Below are 20,000 nucleotides of genomic sequence, written 5' to 3'. Positions count from 1 at the left end.
GTGATGTCACAGTGTCTCCAAAGAGACGCTGCAGGTCAGCCGATCATTAACCTTCTGACCGGGACTCGATCACAGTGAGACGGCTAATGTTAGGCTAACATTAGCATCGGGGTCAAACACGGGAAGTCTGTCACACACATTATGTAACAACAGAAACCTTCTGATGAACGAGACTCAGTCAGTAGAGTCCAGTCTGAACACTTCGGTTTCAATCATACAGTTCACTTTCAGGTAACATCACATTTATCGTTATCTGTCTGATCCAACACCTGTTCCACCTGTCTGAGTGTGAGTGTGTGTGCGTGTGTGTACTCACCCTGTATCGATGCTCTTTGTGAACACTTCCCAGGAAACACTTCATACACAGGACACAGGTCGGGTCAGCTGCACACTCCCTGAACACAAACAACAGTCTGTTTATCACACCTGTCGAGACAGACTAACCAGTGTCCCCAGGTGTGTGTCATTAACCCTTGAGACAGACTAACCAGTGTCCCCAGGTGTGTGACATCATTAACCCTTGAGACAGACTCAACCAGTGTCCCATCACTAAAAGGTGTGTGTCATTAACCTTTCTTGGAACAGACTAACCAGTGTCCCCAGGTGTGTGTCATTTAGTGAACACACATTGGAACAGACTAACCAGTGTCCCCAGGTGTGTGTCATTAACCCTTGAGACAGACTAACCAGTGTCCCCAGGTGTGTGTCATTAACCCTTGAGACAGACTAACCAGTGTCCCCAGGTGTGTGTCATTAACCCTTGAGACAGACTAACCAGTGTCCCCAGGCGTGTGTCATTAACCCTTGGGACAGACTAACCAGTGTCCCCAGGTGTGTGTCATTAACCCTTGGAACAGACTAACCAGTGTCCCCAGGTGTGTGTCATTAACCCTTGAGACAGACTAACCAGTGTCCCCAGGTGTGTGTCATTAACCCTTGGAACAGACTAACCAGTGTCCCCAGGTGTGTGTCATTAACCCTTGAGACAGACTAACCAGTGTCCCCAGGTGTGTGTCATTAACCCTTGGGACAGACTAACCAGTGTCCCCAGGTGTGTGTCATTAACCCTTGGAACAGACTAACCAGTGTCCCCAGGCGTGTGTCATTAACCCTTGGAACAGACTAACCAGTGTCCCCAGGTGTGTGTCATTAACCCTTGGAACAGACTAACCAGTGTCCCCAGGTGTGTGTCATTAACCCTTGGGACAGACTAACCAGTGTCCCCAGGTGTGTGTCATTAACCCTTGAGACAGACTAACCAGTGTCCCCAGGTGTGTGTGTCATTAACCCTTGAGACAGACTAACCAGTGTCCCCAGGTGTGTGTCATTAACCCTTGAGACAGACTAACCAGTGTCCCCAGGTGTGTGTCATTAACCCTTGGGACAGACTAACCAGTGTCCCCAGGTGTGTGTCATTAACCCTTGAGACAGACTAACCAGTGTCCCCAGGTGTGTGTGTCATTAACCCTTGAGACAGACTAACCAGTGTCCCCAGGTGTGTGTCATTAACCCTTGGGACAGACTAACCAGTGTCCCCAGGTGTGTGTCATTAACCCTTGGAACAGACTAACCAGTGTCCCCAGGTGTGTGTCATTAACCCTTGAGACAGACTAACCAGTGTCCCCAGGTGTGTGTCATTAACCCTTGGAACAGACTAACCAGTGTCCCCTGGGTGTGTCATTAACCCTTGGGACAGACTAACCAGTGTCCCCAGGTGTGTGTCATTAACCCTTGAGACAGACTAACCAGTGTCCCCAGGTGTGTGTCATTAACCCTTGGAACAGACTAACCAGTGTCCCCAGGTGTGTCATTAACCCTTGAGACAGACTAACCAGTGTCCCCAGGTGTGTGTCATTAACCCTTGGGACAGACTAACCAGTGTCCCCAGGTGTGTGTCATTAACCCTTGGGACAGACTAACCAGTGTCCCCAGGTGTGTGTCATTAACCCTTGGGACAGACTAACCAGTGTCCCCAGGTGTGTGTCATTAACCCTTGGAACAGACTAACCAGTGTCCCCTGGGTGCAATTCCTTGTCTCCCCAGTTGCTCATCTTTACAGTGTCTGTCAGGTTTGTGTTTCCCTCTTGCTACTAGCTGCTCGCTAATTCGTGCTATCAGCTGTTTCCTGTTTATCCACCGCCAGTGGCTTGCACGTGCGGCGTCATCAACAGCGCCTCCCACAAGTTACCAACAGCCCCTCCCACAAGTCATCAACAGCTCCTCCCACAAGTCATCAACAGCCCCTCCTACAAGTCATCAACAGCTCCTCCCACAAGTCATCAACAGCTCCTCCCACAAGTCATCAACAGCTCCTCCCACAAGTCATCGACAGCCCCTCCCACAAGTCATCAACAGCCCCTCCCACAAGTCATCAACAGCTCCTCCCACAAGTCATCAACAGCTCCTCCCACAAGTCATCAACAGCTCCTCCAACAAGTCATCAACAGCTCCTCCAACAAGTCATCAACAGCTCCTCCCACAAGTCATCAACAGCCCCTCCCACAAGTCATCAACAGCTCCTCCCACAAGTCATCAACAGCCCCTCCCACAAGTCATCAACAGCCCCTCCAACAAGTCATCAACAGCTCCTCCCACAAGTCATCAACAGCCCCTCCCACAAGTGTCTAAACGCTCGCAGCTTGCCGGCAAAACGGCCCAACATTCACCGACAATCTGGCAGTGTAAAAGGGGCTGAAATCATGCCGAGCTCTGCTGGCGCAGGTTTCATTGAAGAGGCCCGCCTTCACTTCCAACAAATCCTGTGCAAAGCATTGTGGGGATTTTACACTGCGGAGGACCCAGCCATGAAAGAAGGACTCCGTCCTCTGTGACATTCAGAAAGATCCTTGACACTGAAACAGTCCTTGACGGAGGATCCTTAAATTCTGCTGTTTAAAGGAAATGGCCACTTTAGAATGAAGATACAGACAGTACTTACTGACCCTCATGCCCACAAGAAGTCCAGTGGAGTTTTTAATCCACAAAACTCGTTCGGGGTATCGGAGCCAGCTGGAGATATAATTTACTCCACTTTTATAGAGTCATTTCGCCTTCAAGTGTAGCTGTTATCCTCCGATACCCCGAACGAGTTTTGTGGATTAAAAACTCCACTGGACTTCTTGTGGGCATGAGGGTCAGTAAGTACTGTCTGTATCTTCATTCTGAAGTGGCCATTTCCTTTAGAGATCACTCAATGTGTGTGTGTGTGTTATCGGTGTGTGTGTGTGTGTGTGTGTGTGTGTGTGTGTGTCTCACCTGCAGGAGTAGGTGGGCTCTCCCACCTTGAACACATGACCACACAGCGGTGACGGCTGGTTGTTCTCCTGCAGGAGGGCAAGGCCGGTGGCCGGCTCCTCCCCCAGCAGGAGCCACTCCAGGGGAGCCAGGAGGAGCAGCTGACAAGCCAGCTCCTCCCTCTGCTCCTCCCTGCTGCTGCCCCCACTTGGACCCAGGCAAAGGATTCTGGGTACATACACCGCCAAGTGACGGTACACCTCCTGCTGCAGGTCGGACGCAGCCAGCCATTGCTGAGGAGGAGGAGGAGGAGGAGGAGGAGGAGGAGGACGAGGAGGAACATCATTTAATTAGTAAGTGAAAATCAAAGATTTCAGAGTGTTCAATGTCAGATGTTCACATGTGTAACAGACACTCAAGAGAATCAGTCTGAACTGAGGGGTATTCCAGGTAGGAGGTTCAACAAACTCTGAGTCTAACCCTGAACTCTGAGCTGATTTACCCTGAGATGGGAAACTCTGAGTTACCGGTTCCAGAACAGCTGATCTGAGTTAGTTCAGTCAACTCTGAGTATGTTCACTCTGAGTTAAGCCGACAATAAAAAGCCATCATCAATGGAGCTACGACTCCACGATTCACCATGGCAACAGGTAAATAAAAGACAGCGCCTCCATTTTAATCCAGTGGATGTAGAGATATTAATGCATGTGTAGCAGACGGTGCACGTTTATCTTTAAAAGAAGAGCCTGAGTCAGAGCGAGGAAAGTGTCAATAAGTTAACCATAAAGTTAATAAAAAAGTTTATTCATCATTTATCAGACTTACATTTCCTTAATGAAGATAAAGTGGTGGAATCTGACTGTGTATCAGGCTGTAGATACATTACATTATATTAATAATATATCATAATATATTTGTTCAGGTTTAATCTAATGGGGAAAAACACAGGAGGCAGAAGATTTCAAACATATAGGCTAGGCTATAGATCAAAGACATAAAGACATGACTGTAAACTCACAGTCTGACCCAGTAATAATATGTTTGGTGATTTGCACCTGAAAAGACGTTGAGGTTAAAATACAGTAGATTTGAAAATGTTGCACATCTATTTGTATCTTGACTCAACAGCATTCAGTGACTTTATTTCAGCTACAAATGTAGTAAATGTAAAGACAGTGAAATGCTGCACCATTGCTCACTCAGAAATATGAACATATAATCCCCAATATTAGGCTATAGGAGTTATGTTCCATCAGTGCGACCAGTGACATCAGTGATAGAGATCATTAGTCACTGATACTACGTGTCTAAAGCTTCATACCCATTTTAACATTTAAATAATTAGACCTACACATTATGTGCAATAAACATGTGGGAGCTGCTCTGACAGACTGACAGTCTGATCCTTGTGCACAGTGTTATAAAAATAATAAATATAAAAAGGACAGAGGTTTGATTCTGAGCTGAGGGTGAATTCTCGCTGTGTAATATTTGAATGTAAAGACAAAAGCTGATGTCCAAAGAAATGACTGATGTGCATAAATTCAGTAACTTCAGACAGTCCTGAGTAACAAACTAATATCCAGCAGGATTTAGACTGTGACAGACGGTAAATCTCCGCAAATGAATGCGCTTCGATACAAGCTTTGACACGGACTGAATGAATGAGGAGTTTTCACTAAACCCGCTTTGTGGAATACCCCTCTGGTCCACTGTGATAAAGTCAAAGAGAAGAGATCACACAGACATAAATCATATTCACTGTTTAATAACAGTGTTAATTAGTATTAATAATATTACGGCCCCTTCTTTGTGAGATGAGAAAAAATAAAGATAAGAAATAGAAATAAATGTAATAAATGAAATTAAGTGAAATTCTAGAAAATAATTAGTAAAATAATAAAAATAAATAATAAAAATAAATAAATGAGATAATAGAAATAAGTGAGTGAGATAATAGAAATAAATAAATGAGATAATAGAAATAAGTGAGTGAAATAATAGAAATAAATAAATGATATAAAGGTAGATAAATCTAATTTCAGCTCCATGTTTGGTCATGTAAAGACAGATATAACTAATAAATTAAGACAGGTGAGTGTACTGAGGGTGTGCAGGCTGACACACGCTGTTGATTGAGGGTTCTGACGGTTAATAACCGGTCGGTAGTGACACAGGATCTAACGATACAAAAAAACACGCAGGTGTGTTTATAAACACCGACAGTCGGAGTTGACGTTGTGACGTCAGACTGACACGCGCGCGCGCGCGCACACACACACACACACACACACACACACACACACACACACACAGAGCTGCAGCAGCTGTTTACGATCCAGATGTCTGACACATCACTCACAACTACTAGCATTAGCATTAGCATTAGCTCCGTGTTGCAGATTAACCAGAAAAACGTCGAGCAGGTGAGAGTGCGCGCTGTGACGCGGTGCCAGGTGAGGTGAGGACGTCAGCAGGGACCGACAGGTGGAGGAGGAGCTTACCGACGCCGTGTCTTTGGCGGAGAAATTCAGGAACTCCGAACATAAAGCAGATGGTGGGTCTCTGTCGGACTGGGCCGCCGCCATCTTTCCTCCGTCTGCTCTGTGGCTGCTCAACGGAGAAGAACCCGGAACCGGAAATAAGCATCAGCTGAGGGGGGCGGGGCCAAGACTTTGAAAATACTAAGATCAGACAGAAAACACGCACACACACACACACACACACACACACACACACAGATAGGTGTCTGTCAGATAGATCACAAATCACAAATATGAAAACTGGGAACTATTCAATCTGTTTCCATGCCAATAGAAATATACTCTATATCTAGCTGCAGTCGATATATACACACACACACACACACACATATATATGTATACATACACACACACACACACACACACACACACACACACAGATACACATACCCAGTGTTTTTCAAAAACCTTTGACAGCCATAGAAACTCAGATCCTTTCTATTGCTGCACTGAAGCTTTAACTCTTAGGGCCCAGTTTAACAAAGCACTGTGACCATTTACAAACTGCAATGACACAGAATAGATAAAACATGAACTTGTTGAAGAACTGTACAATATCCTTCTATGTTTGACAGATAAAACTAATCAATAAAGACATGTACAGACATTGAACAGATGGTGTGTGCATTCGACTAAACTAAAATTTAAATGTCTTGTTTACATATAACAGTGTTCCCCCATACAACTTACAGGAGTATTTCGGTGGATAGGCATAGTTTTTATGGATGGTTGTTCATCTGTCCTAACACACACACACACACACACACACACACGGTCAACTTCATTGAAAGCTGTCTTAAGTGTTGTAGTGTGAATTCACCCTGCTGTATGACTTATTTTCACACACACACACACACACACACACCTGGTTTGGGGAGGCGAGGGTAAGGCTGTGATGCTCACCTTTTGCCTAAAAAAATGGATTTCAAGGTAAAAGTTGTGATTTTTCTTCCATTTTGCTGGCGCTAGACCACCGAGCGATAAACCCATGAAAATGGTAAACCCGCTACAGCCAATCACAACGTGCCATGTCATCACCCCATCTTACAACCGATCATATTGTGTGACGTCACAGGCAGTCGCAGGCCCCGAGCTGTTCTGGCAGGCCGAGCCGATCTTGTACCTACACCAGTTCTGGTCTGATCCAGTTCTGGAGGACGATGCCTGATCCAAGATGGCCGCCAGGTCAGAAAGGTTCTCATTCTGCAGTTAAAAACCAAAACATGTTGGTGAACAGATCTGAGGACAGAGAGACAGAATTGTGACACAGTCTGGGGTCATGTGACCAGTGCTGCGTCAGGGACTCCTCAACTCTGATTGGCTGTTTCTGTTCACATGCAGTGAGGTCATCAGAGGTAAGACAGCAGCAGAGATGATCTGTTGAGTTTCGTGTGAACAACCAAAGTTTTAAACCTGTTTTGTTTTTTTTGTACTTCAGGCCACATAGGACATGAGCAGCACAGGTCGTCATGGAGACAACGCTCCGCCCACTGCTGCCAGAGGTGCAGGATGTCCTGCACCTCCTCCCTCAGCACCTCTTCCTGAGTCAACAGGAGCACCACGACCAGGAGTAGACCTGAGGACACACCAGTCCTGAGATGCCCCTGATTGGTCCATTTAAGTCTGTAACATTCAATATAAACGACTGCAGCCAGCCAATCAGAAGGACGAGAGTTCATGAGGACAGACCTACATGTGACACACAGCGAGCAGTAAAAACCAAAGAAGAACATTCAGGAAGAAGATGGCCTCTGATTTTGGTTCAGATACAGATAGATCCTCCAATGAGCTGTCCCCACAGTCCCTTTACTGATGGAACAAACTCTGTCTGATGACCCGAGACAGACGTCCCCACAGTCCCTTTACTGATGGACTGAACTCTGTCTGATGTCCCGAGACAGACGTCCCCACAGTCCCTTTACTGATGGAACAAACTCTGTCTGATGACCCAAGACAGACGTCCCCACAGTCCCTTTACTGATGGACTGAACTCTGTCTGATGTCCCGAGACAGACGTTCCAACAGGGACAGGGACTAACCCTTCCACCTTTGGAAACGTCACCCTGTTATTACATCTTTGTTTCACAATAGCTACAGTTACATGATGGCTTCTCATTCGGAATGAAATAAATCTGAATGAAATCATGAATTAAAGTTTTTCCAGGTAGTTTACATGGGAAATATTCATTCTGAATGAGGGTTTACACGGAAATCAGTTTAATCGCCTTTATTCAGGTCTGCGCAAGGTTTGGGGCAGGGAAGGTTTCTGATTGGATAGGGGGCAGGGCGGATGTTACGCGTTTACGTTTACCGGAAGAAAACACTGTAGTCCTCGCTCCGGATAACAAGATGCTTGACGATGCTGTTCTTAGTGCCTTTTTCGGGCTTGTTCTGCTTATATTCTTGAAGCAGCAGTACGACAGCAACCTTGTTCTGCTAATGCTTCGTCTGTTGAGGAGGAGAAGGGAGGTAGAAGGTCGAAAAAGGGAGGTAGAAAACCGTGCTGTGGTGAATAGAAACCGGTGAGTGCAACGAGTCCGACTGCTCTATCTCAGCCCGTTGCTATGCAGCCCATTGCTATGCACGCTATATACGTCATGGCGCCAGAAGGGCAAGGAAACGAGCATGCGCAGAAAGACCGGAATGAATTTAAAGAGGAATGAGTGTATACATGCACACAAAATTCTTTCATTCGGAATGACAAACAGAATAAACCACCCCCTTTAATCGGATATAATTTTCAATCGGAATGACCGTTTTTCAATCGGAATGACCGTTTACATGACCACTTTTAATCGCAATGGCCTTTCATTCCGATTAAAAGTGGAATTAAATTGTGCATGTAAACGTACTGAGTGTGTCGGTTGTTATCAACATCCTAACTCTCTGAAAACAAAAAACCTCACCTGGAAATCAGACATTAAAAATTGTTAGCTAAGCATTTAGCTGAAACAGACTGAAAATCTGTTTTCTCATCACTCATCACTGATAGGTGAAGGTCAGGTGAGTGCTCTGTGGAACCTGTAACCACACCCAGCACTGATGTCACACACATCACATGATGCTGATGATGACGTCGATATATCTGAGAGTTCAAAAGTCAGATTATGATGTAAACAGATTTAATTGAAGTTGGTTGTTGAAATAATCAGTTATTGACTTTTCCTATTGACAGATTCTATGACAGATAAACGTCCAATCAGCTGATGTTGATGTCTCACTAAAAACAATCACATTATGATGTTTACAATAAATAAATATTTTATTTTGACACACAAGAAGTTATGTCATCACAAAGTCAGTACCTTCAGTTCTTCTAGTACTTTATAGAATGGTCACAGATCTGTGACCAGGTGACAGAAGAAAACACAGGTGGATCAGGTGGATCAGAGTTGGTGGTTCGACTACGACAGTGTCTCTGAGGGGCAACTGTGAGCATAGGTTCTATCCAAGCCAGTGGTTCCCCGCGTGATTGTAGGATCTATCCAAAGTAGTGGTTTTCCCCCTGTGATCGTGGGTTCTATCCAAACCAGTAGTTCCCCCTCCCTGTGATCGTGGGTTATATCCAAACCAGTAGTTCCCAACCCCATGATAGTAGGTTCTATACAAACCAGTAGTCCGTCCCCCCCCCCCCCATGATCGTGGGTTCTACCCAAACCAGTAGGTCCCCCCCGTGATCGTGGGTTCTATCCAAACCAGTAGTCCCCCGTGATATCCAAACAGGTTCTGCCCAAACCAGTGGCTCATGATACCCCATCCAAACCAGTGCCCCCCCCCCATGATAATAGGTTCTGTCCAAACCAGTGGACCCCCGATAGTAGGTTCTATCCAAACCAGTGGACCCCCCCCCCCCCGATAGTAGGTTCTATCCAAACCAGTGCCCCCCCCCATGATAATAGGTTCTGTCCAAACCAGCGGCTCCTCCCCCATGATAGCAGGTTCGGTCCAAACCAGTGCCCCCCCCCATGATAGTAGGTTCTATCCAAACCAGTGCCCCACGATAGTAGGTTCTATCCAAACCAACCCCCCCATGATAGCAGGTTCTGGTCCAAACCAGTGCCCCCCCATGATAGTAGGTTCTATCCAAACCAGTGCCCCCATGATAGTAGGTTCTATCCAAACCAGTGGACCCCCCATGATAGTAGGTTCTGTCCAAACCAGTGCCCCCATGATAGCAGGTTCTGGTCCAAACCAGTGCCCCCATGATAGTAGGGTCTATCCAAACCAGGGCCCCCCCCCCCCCGATAGTAGGTTCTATCCAAACCAGTGGACCCCCCCCCCCCCATGATAGTAGGTTCTATCCAAACCAGCGGCACCCCCCCCATGATAGTAGGTTCTATCCAAACCAGTGCCCCCCCCCCCCCGATAGTAGGTTCTATCCAAACCAGTGGACCCCCCCCCCATGATAGTAGGTTCTATCCAAACCAGTGCCCCATGATAGTAGGTTCTATCCAAACCAGCGGCACCCCCCCCACGATCGTAGGTTCTATCAAAACCAGTGGACCCCCCCCCCCCCATGATAGTAGGTTCTATCCAAACCAGCGGCACCCCCCCCAGGATAGTAGGTTCTATCCAAACCAGTGGACCCCCATGATAATAGGTTCTGCCCAAACCAGTGGCTCACCCCCGTGATAGTAGGTTCTATCCAAACCAGTGCCCCCCCCCCCCCATGATAGTAGGTTCTATCCAAACCAGGGCCCCCCCCCCCCGATAGTAGGTTCTATCCAAACCAGTGGACCCCCCCCCCATGATAGTAGGTTCTATCCAAACCAGTGCCCCCCCCCCATGATAGTAGGTTCTATCCAAACCAGTGCCCTCCAATGATAGTAGGTTCTATCCAAACCAGTGGACCCCCATGATAGTAGGTTCTATCCAAACCAGCGGCACCCCATGATAGTAGGTTCTATCCAAACCAGTGCCCCAATGATAGTAGGTTTTCTATCCAAACCAGTGGTTGCCCATACAGTCTGTGTTCCAGGTGACTCCACAGAGCCAACACCACTCAGCTCTGCACAGAGGACACTGCATGTGCATACAGCCGCCTGCAGGGGGAGATACAACACAGTACTTCATATACAGAGTACAGATACAGTTCTTATACACAGACAGACACAATACTTGCACACAGACAGACACAGTAGTTGTACTGTTACCGTTTCTCTCCACAGGAACTGAACATTGAGGGCAGCGTTTGGTCGACTCCTGCAGGAGGAGCACGGAGGCTTGATCCCACCTCCCCCTCTGAGAGGCCTCCTCCTCCACCACAAAAACCTGAGGAGGAGGAGGAGGAGAAAGAGCAGTGTTTGATATATTTCAGTGCCTGAGATGATGTCATATGTTCCTGTTTTCATCAGGAGCTCTGTGATTGGCCAGCTTACCTGAGAGGCTTCGTCTATGGGCGTGGCCTGTTCCGCGGGACACACACCCTCATGGTAGCCCTCCCTGCAGTCTCTGCAGAAGATGAAACCACATCCGAGCTGTCGGTCACACTCCACCCTCCTGCCGCCATCAGGTGGAAGAAGCCCCGCCCCACAGCCGGGTGACGGACACATCAGTCCTCCAATCATCAGCAGGCACTCCTCTGCACCGTACTGCAGGTACCGCCCATACTGACGGACACAAATACACTGACTTTAAATAAAGTTTAATTTAAATAAAGTTTGATTTAAATATAGTTTGCTTTTAAATCAAGTTTGATTTTTTAATTAAATTTAATTTATATAAAATTTAATGAAAAAAATGTAATTTCAATAAAGTTAGATTTCAAATAAAGTTTGATTTTAACTAAAATTTAATTTAAATAAAGTTTGACTTAAATAAAATGTAAATTAAATAAAGTCTGATTTTAAATAACATGTAATCTAAATGAAGTTTGATTTTTTTTTTTATTCAAACTTTCTTTATTGATTTTTCACAGAACCCAGCAAGTTACAGGCAATTAGTCAACATTCATGACAAAAAATGGTTCTGTCATAAAACAATCCCTCCGTCCCATCCCATTTCCGTCCCACCCACCCTGGGATACCACACATTCACTCCATCCATCCATATCTTCACAGACCCTGGACAATCGGACATGCACAAATAGAATACCAATTAAAAGGTAAACAGCTATAATACCGACAGGAAGGTATTAATAATTAAAAATAAATAAATAAATAAAATAAATAAATAAGAGAAAAATAAAACCAAAATAATAATAATAAATAAATAAAAGGGGTGGGGGGGTGGGGCTCAGTTACTTTCTGCAGCAATAGTCAGTGAGTCAATGTGTACTAGAAAGGGCTGCCATGTCTTGTAGAAGGTATCTAACGAACCTTTCAAGGAGAACCTAATCTTTTCTAGTGTAATGCAGTGCAATACCTCCTGAATCCATTTATTATGAGTAGGTGGGGCAGAGTGAGACCATTTTAGAAGAATAAGTCTTTGAGCAAGCAAGGTGGTGAATGCAATGATTTTCCTTGTGGATTTGAGGTTGGGATTCCAAAGAAGGCAGTAAGAGGCTCAAGCACTATAGTTTGGCCTACTACTTTGGTAAGTGTTTCAAAAATTGCAGTCCAAAATTGAGACGGTAGCGGGCAGGTCAAAAACATGCGGCCGAAGTCAGCGGGTGACTGTCTGCATCTATTGCAAGTGTCTGTCCTATCAGGATAGATTTTAGCCAATTTGGCATTAGTAAAATAAACTCTGTGCAGGATTTTACATTGTAGGAGGTTGTGTCTCGCACAAATAGAAGCTGAGTGAACACTATTAAGTATCTTCTCCCACTGTTCATCAGATAAAGGAATCTTGAGGTCCTGACCCCAGGCGGTCCTCAGAGAATTCAAACGATTAGGAGACAGTCTGTGGATGTACTTACATATGATTCCTATAAGCCCTTTTCGTTTAGTATTGAGGGTTAAGAATTGGTCTAACAGTGGTTCTGGTGGTCTATTTGGAAATTGGGGAAAACAAGATTTCACATAGTGTCTTATCTGAAAGAAACGGAATAGGTGAGTATTTGGTAAGTTGAATTTTGAAACCAGGTCAGTAAATGAAGAGAAAATGCCCAGGATAAAGAGGTCATCATTAGTCACCAGGCCTCTATCAGACCAGGTACAGAAAGCTGGGTCAGAGCATGAGGGGAGAAATCGGTGATTACGATAAATTGTTGACTGACATGATTGTGTGTGGAGGCCAAATGCGTTCCTGAACTGGTTCCAGATTATTAGTGTATTTGTTACAATCGGACTGAGACTAACCTGTTTAAATGACAGTGGCAGTTGAGAGCATACCACTGACCAAAGACAGAAGTGTGAGGAGATCTCAAGCAAAGCCCACCACGGCCGTTCATCTACTGCTTTACATATGTTCCAAAAGACGAGCTTGTTAACATTGCAGGCCCAGTAATAGTAGCAAAAGTTTGGGAGAACTAGTCCACCTTGGGACTTAGGAAGTCAGAGGGTTGCTCGACTAATTCGTGCCCGCTTATTACCCCAAAGAAAGGAGCTTATCAACTGGTCAAGTTTTGAAAAATAGGTCTTCCTTATGTAAATAGATATATGTTGAAAAAGATAAAGATATTGTTGTAATAATGACATTTTTATCAGGTTGACCTGCCCAATTAATGAGACTGGGAGTGAGGACCATCTAGTAAGATCTGATTTACAACAGTCGAGCAGTGGGTTAAAATTTGTTGGAGAACAGTTCGGTAAATGATTTTGTCACCTGGAACCCAAGATATTTGAAACCATCTGTAGCTTTTCTAAAAGGGAGGGAACCTTGAGGGAGACAGTCAGCAGTAGGGTAAATGGGGATGTAGTCACTCTTTCCCAGGTTCAGCTTATAGCCAGAGTACTTTCCAAATTTCTCAAATATACTCAAAATTATAGGAAAACTGGAAGCAGGGTTCGAAATACAGTACAGGCCAAAAGTTTGGACACACCTTCTCATTCAATGCGTTTTCTTTATTTTCATGACTATTTACATTGTAGATTCTCACTGAAGGCATCAAAACTATGAATGAACACATGTGGAGTTATGTACTTCACAAAAAAAGGGGAAATAACTGAAAACATGTTTTATATTCTAGTTTCTTCAAAATAGCCACCCTTTGCTCTGATTACTGCTTTGCACACTCTTGGCATTCTCTCCATGAGCTTCAAGAGGTAGTCTACTACAGTGAGGCTAAAAACAGAGTTCAAATGGCGTTTTTCGAAACAACTTTTTATGTCGCGGCTGCAGCACGCTTGGATCACTATGGATGAGCAGTATGGAGGTACTCTGTGGATTCAATTTTGTGTTCTTGGACGTTAGTCTGGGGCGCCGTCTACCATTAGGTGTGCTAGCCGCTCCCCCCACTGATCTCCGCAAGGGATGTGAGGACTCTAAAACTTCACCAGGGCCTCCGTCGGCATATGGGTGAGTAGATAATGGCTGAATTTTCATTTTTGGGTGCACTATATCTTTAAGCACTGGTGTAATGTGCTCCACTCTCTTGGTGTTGGTGAGGACTCTGGCACCAGCGTTCTGGAAGAGCTGTAGTTGTCTGATTGATTTTTTACTCAGGCCTGTGAAGACACCGTTACAATAGTCCAGCCTGCTGAAAATGAAAACATGAACAAGTTTTTCTGTATCTTGTTTAGACAGAAGTTCTTTTATTCATGCAATGTTTTTAAGGTGGTAGTAGGCTGATTTAGTAATTGTCTTAATGTGACTATTGAAATTTAGGTCTGAGTCCAGAACTACACCAAGATTTCTGGCTTGATTTGTAGGTTTTAGTGTCATGGTGTCAAGGTGAGCACTGACTATTGATCTTTGTTCTTTGGGGCCAAAAACAACTATCTCAGTTTTGTCTGTGTTTAGTTGTAGAAAATTCTGGCACATCCACGTATTGATTTCATCAATGCACTTATTTAGTAGATGTAGGGGACTGTAGTCATCTGGTGACACTGTTATGTAAAGTTGTGTGTCATCTGCATAAGTATGGTAGGAGATGTTATGATATTCCATAATCTGAGCAAGAGGGAGCATATAGATGTTGAACAGAAGAGGCCCAAGAATGGACCCATGAGGAACTCCACATGTAATTTTTGTTCGCACAGATTCATAATTGCCAAGTGACACAAAGAAATCCCTGTCTTGTAAATAAGATTTAAACCAATTTAGCACAGTGCCAGAAAGTCCCACAAACTTTTCTAGTCTGTCGAGCAGTATCTTATGGTCAACTGTGTCAAATGCAGCACTGAGGTCCAGTAATACCAGAACCGAAATCTTTGATGCATCACTGCTCAGATGAATGTCATTTAAAACTTTTACAAGTGCAGTCTCAGTGCTGTGATGTGCTCGAAATCCAGACTGAAAGGCATCAAAGGAATTGTTTTGCTCCAAGAAGGTGTTAAGTTGCTGAAAAACAACCTTTTCAATGATCTTTCCTAAAAATGGTAGGTTTGATATGGGCCTGTAGTTATTTATTACTGAGGCATCCAGATTAGGCTTTTTTAAGAGAGGTTTAATGACTGCAGTCTTCAGGGCCGGTGGAAAAAGGCCTGACTGAAGAGAACAGTTGACTATCTGTAGTATATCTGATGCTATGCAGTTAAAAAGAAGCAAAGTCATTGCATGCCTTGGTGGATAGCAGTTCAGGAGGGACTGACGCTGATGGGTTTGTCAGTCTGTCACCAACAGTAAATAAAGTCCGTGCATTGTTGTTATTTTTGTTGATAATCTCAGAGAAAAAGGACTGCCGCGCCCTTTTTAGCTCCAAGTTATAGATGTGCAGACTTTCCTTATAGATGTCATAATGAGCCTGGAGTTTGGTTTTTCACCACCTGCATTCTGCTTTTCTACATTCTCATTTTTTGACCTTTTATCTGTGTGGCGTTCCTCCATGGTGGTTTTTTCTTACCAGAGACAACTTTGACCTTCATGGAGGCAATACTGTCCATAATATTCATAGCTTTAGAGCTGAAACTATGAACCAGATCATTGACAGAGACTGAGGGGATAGAACGGATAGAACGAGTTCAGGAGAGTCGGTAGGAGGGGAGTAAAGAATGTTGAATAACCTCCGAGTGTTTGAGGATGAGTGCCTCCCAGAAATGAAGCCAGTCTAGTCTGGATTGATTGAAACTGCCATAACTCTCTGGAGGTGACCAGCTAACACTTTCGCTAAAATTTTGAAATCTACGTTCAGGAGAGAGATTGGCCTATAACTACTACACAGTAAGGGATCTTTATCCTTTTTTAGCAATATGGTGATTGAAGCTTCTGATAGAGTGGGTGGCAGTCGACCTTTTTCCAGGGCCTCATTAAAAACTCGGACTAGAATTGGGGCTAAAGATGTAGAGTAGGTCTTAAAAAACTCTGTGGTCTAACTGTCCGGCCTGGGTGATTTATTACTCTGTAAGGCTTTCATCGCTTCTTTAACCTCAGACACAGTGATTGGTGCACCCACATCTACTGCAGCCGCTAAATCAATTTGTGGGTACGTAAGCAGGTCAAGAGGGTTTGGGCCTTCCCAATCAGTTGAGGAGGTTTCGGAGGAATACAATCTAGAATAGTAGTCAGCAAAGGCATTGTTTATAGTGGTGGGATCGGGTGTAACTTCATCCACATCCAGTTTAATCCTCAGTATGAGTCTAGATGCCGCCTCAGCCTGTGCTTTATATGCCAGGAGTTTGCCTGCTTTGTCCTCCATCTCGAAAAAGCGTTGTTTTGTGAGTAGCAGCTGCTTCTCTGTCCGACCGGAAGACAACAGATTACATTGTGATTGGAGCTGTACTCGTTTCTTATACAGTGTGTCAGAGGGATCAGCAGAGTGTTGGGCGTCTAATCTCTGGATTTCTTTCAATTTGGAGCGCTCCGACTTCCTGAAACCAGAGATGAAAGACATAATTTGTCCGCGTAGGTAGGCTTTAAAAGATTCCCAGAGCATGTCACTACCAATGTCTGGTGTGTCGTTTATCTCAAAAAAGAGCTGAATTTGGGAGGCTACAAAGTCTTTGAATTTTGGTTGAGATAATAAATGAGAGTTAAATCTCCAGAGTTTGGTGGGTGGACTGCCCTGAGAAAAATTTATATGTAAAGAAACCGGGACATGATCTGAAATTACTATAGTGTGACAGTCGCACGACAGTGTCTCATGTAATAATCTATTGTCAAGCAGGAAGAAATCAATCCGCGTGTATGACCGGTGAACATGAGAGAAGAAGGAAAAAGCTTTTCTGGAGGTATACATAGTCCTCCAGAGGTCAGCTAGGCCTAACTGGTTTGCATGAAACTTTAAAGCGTTGGCTGATTTAGACAATGTAGATTGTTTGGTGGAGGACCTGTCGAGGTCTGTATCTTGAACGTGGTTGAAATCTCCTCCAATAATTATTTGATGATCCGCAAGATTAGGTATATTGGAGAAAAAATTTGATATGAATTTGTCCTCGTCCCAAGTTGGAGCGTATATTGAGGCTGGGACCACGCAGGAGTTCAGTAGTTTGCCTAATGCCATGACATAACGCCCATTGGGGTCAAAGACATCAGTAGAAGGCTCGAAGGCAATGTCCCTCTGTATAATGATGGCTGCACCCCTAGCCCTCTCTGAAAACCTCGAGTGAAATAGATGCCCCATCCAAGGCTTCTTAATATGTACATATATATATATATGTATATATGTATACATACATATATATATATATATGTATGTATATATATATATATATATATATGTATGTATATATATATATATATATATATATATATACATACAAGACGAATATTAATTAGAACTGATTAATCTAACCTAGTGCAGAAGTATAAAACCTGTCAGTTGCTTATTCAGTTAACAAAACGGCAACCTCTGCACTAACACAAGACAAGCAAACCATTGCATATTAAAAATGATCAAGGTTTTAGCGTCATCCAGTCTGTGTTTGTTTACTGTTAGCAACACGGCTAGCAGCCAGGCACTGTTACCTTGTGTCTAGAGTCCATGCTAGGTGCCACTGCCTGTCAGGTATTCCTTGGCCTCGTCAACTAATGAAAGGCACATTCTTTCCCCGTTGGCCGTTGTAATAAACAGCTTCGCCGGGTAACAAAGAGTAGGTTTCAGTCTGCGTTTGTAGAGGAGACTCATAACTTCTCGGTATACAGCCTGTTGCTCCATCACCTCGGGGTCACCTCAAAGAAGACCACAGGTTTACCCTGATATTGCAGCTCAGATCTCCTCTTACGGGCCTCACGGAGAACCTTTTCTTTGGTTTGATAATCATGGAAGCGGACGATGACTGACTTTGGCTTCTCGCCTTGCTTGGGTTTTGGGGCCAGGGATCTGTGTGCTCGATCTAGCACGGGTGATGTCGGTAGTATTTCCTCGCCCAGAAGTTGAGTCAGCAGTATGGAGAAAAAAAATCAGTTGGTCGTGGTCCTTCAATCGACTCAGGAAGTCCTATAATACGAACGTTGTTACGGCAGCTTCGAGCCTCCAGGTCCGCCGTTTTAGCTTTTCACTGACAGCCGTTAGCTCTGCACACGAAGCCTCCAGATTTAGCAGGCGTTCATCTACTGAGTCCGCATTAGTTTCCAGAGATGTAATTCGTTGGCCGTGGCTGGACACAGGAGCTTGTACGAGATGTATTTTGGCCTCCAGTGCCAAAAAGGATGCCTTGAACTCCGTTGCTAGGTCAGCCTTGTGGCCTTCCAGAAGGCTGGTTAGCGCGGCCATGCTAACATCGCTAGCAGTTGTCTTGCTGGGGTCTTTTTTACTTTGTTTTCCGTGCTTATTTGCCATTTCAGGAGGCGATATTACGGTGAGGTCTTAGAGTAATGAACCAGTTTGTTGGTAAAGATGAAGAGTTGGGTTAACAAGAATAAAATTGTAAAGAGTACGGGAGAGCGGGGTAGAAGCGTCTACTCCATGTCTGCCATCACCGGAAGTCCCATAAAGTTTGATTTTTAATACAATTTAATGTAAATAAAGTTTGATTTAAATAAAATGTAAATTAAATAAAGTTTGATTTTTAATACAATTTAAAGCTCCAATAGGCAACATTGTTTTGGTATAATTGAGTAAAAATTTTATAATATCCTCTAAGCAAAATGTAAATCAAGTGGTCTGAGACAAACAATAGGTTTCTGCACCTCACCATGGCTCTGTGTTCAGCCTCTAAAGAAGGAGAAATAGAACCAAGTAGGATAAAATACTCGCGTGCTCGTCTGGTAGGAGGGGCTCAGGGCGGAGACGAACAAAACCTAACTCAGATGAGACTCAAAAATCAACCGTTTTCAGGCTTTCTACCTACTGCAGCTTTAATGTAAATAAAGTTTGCTTTTAAATAAAGTTCGATTTAAACAAAGTTCGATTTAAATTAAGTTTAATGTGACAGTTTGGTCTCTTAAATAAAGAGTGAAGCATCTGTATCTTCATCCTTCACTGATATAGACAAACAAACATAAAAAACAAATGTGTAAATAGAGTGTGTACAAATTAAGTGTGTATATAAATTAATCCTCTGACAGTGTGTGAAGAAGAAGAAGAAGAAAAGGAGAAGATTATAGCTGCTGCGCAGCAATGGTCAGGGCCGGGCAATTCTAGGCAAATTTAGGCAATTCTGAGCAACAAGAGACAGAATAGCAAGACAACAAGAAAGTTGCCATTACAATGTACATTTTGCATCAGCTGAAGCTTGAATTCACAATCTCTGACACCAAGGAACGTCTTCTATCTGACTGAGCTGAGTAAGCCAGCCACCAGGATGACAGCAGCTGTCAAGGCAGATTTCAAACTGCTGCCATAAATTCAGTTATCAAGACAAAAATCTGAAAAAAAAAAAAACACATCTAGACAGCATGGAGATGTTGTTAATTTGATTTTTTTTTTAACAATGACTGATTATCTCCATAAGTAAAAAAACTGCTGTGTAAAGTATTCCCATTGACAGCAATGGTTCACATGAGGACAGAATTCAAAATGCTGTCAAAAATTTAGTTTTTGATATATAATTCTGATATTTGCCAAACGTCATCAATTTTTTTCATGAACACTGAAAACTTATTTAGCAAGAATTTGCAAGTATATGTTTACAGTACTGTTTACAGTCAAACATCTTGATGCACTGTAGGCTCAATTTCTGATAAATCAAAAATCTGTGAGGACAGTTTGTGGAGGACAGTCTGAAGCTGGTCTGTAGCAAGTTTGGTGTCAACTGAGCAAAAATTAAGGGAGGAAAACGGTTTAAGAAGTTTTACAGTTTT

At 43.9% G+C, this 20,000-nt stretch overlaps 2 protein-coding genes across 2 annotated transcripts in view; both read right to left on the bottom strand.

Annotated features, from left to right (window-relative positions):
* The window catches only part of ubr2 (ubiquitin protein ligase E3 component n-recognin 2), an 81,412-nt gene extending 72,037 nt beyond the window's left edge, over window positions 1-9,375 (bottom strand). The window contains exons 1-3 of the mRNA XM_049600968.1: window positions 5,739-9,375; window positions 3,256-3,527; window positions 317-395 (exon numbers count right to left, since the gene is read on the bottom strand). Of these exons, the coding sequence (XP_049456925.1) occupies window positions 317-395; window positions 3,256-3,527; window positions 5,739-5,822 (435 nt within the window). The 5' untranslated portion in view covers window positions 5,823-9,375. The remainder of the gene's footprint in view (window positions 1-316; window positions 396-3,255; window positions 3,528-5,738) is intronic.
* A 1,320-nt stretch (window positions 9,376-10,695) lies between these two features.
* The window catches only part of prkn (parkin RBR E3 ubiquitin protein ligase), a 17,344-nt gene continuing 8,039 nt past the window's right edge, over window positions 10,696-20,000 (bottom strand). Inside the window, exons 9-11 of the mRNA XM_049600030.1 lie at window positions 11,156-11,386; window positions 10,931-11,048; window positions 10,696-10,819 (exon numbers count right to left, since the gene is read on the bottom strand). Of these exons, the coding sequence (XP_049455987.1) occupies window positions 10,716-10,819; window positions 10,931-11,048; window positions 11,156-11,386 (453 nt within the window). The 3' untranslated portion in view covers window positions 10,696-10,715. The remainder of the gene's footprint in view (window positions 10,820-10,930; window positions 11,049-11,155; window positions 11,387-20,000) is intronic.

This window comes from Epinephelus fuscoguttatus, linkage group LG16 (genome assembly GCF_011397635.1).
Source record: "Epinephelus fuscoguttatus linkage group LG16, E.fuscoguttatus.final_Chr_v1".
In the NCBI taxonomy this organism is placed as follows: Eukaryota; Metazoa; Chordata; class Actinopteri; order Perciformes; family Serranidae; genus Epinephelus; species Epinephelus fuscoguttatus.
The sequence above is the reverse complement of the archived record's forward strand: the minus strand, read 5'-3'. Positions and strand labels throughout refer to the sequence as shown.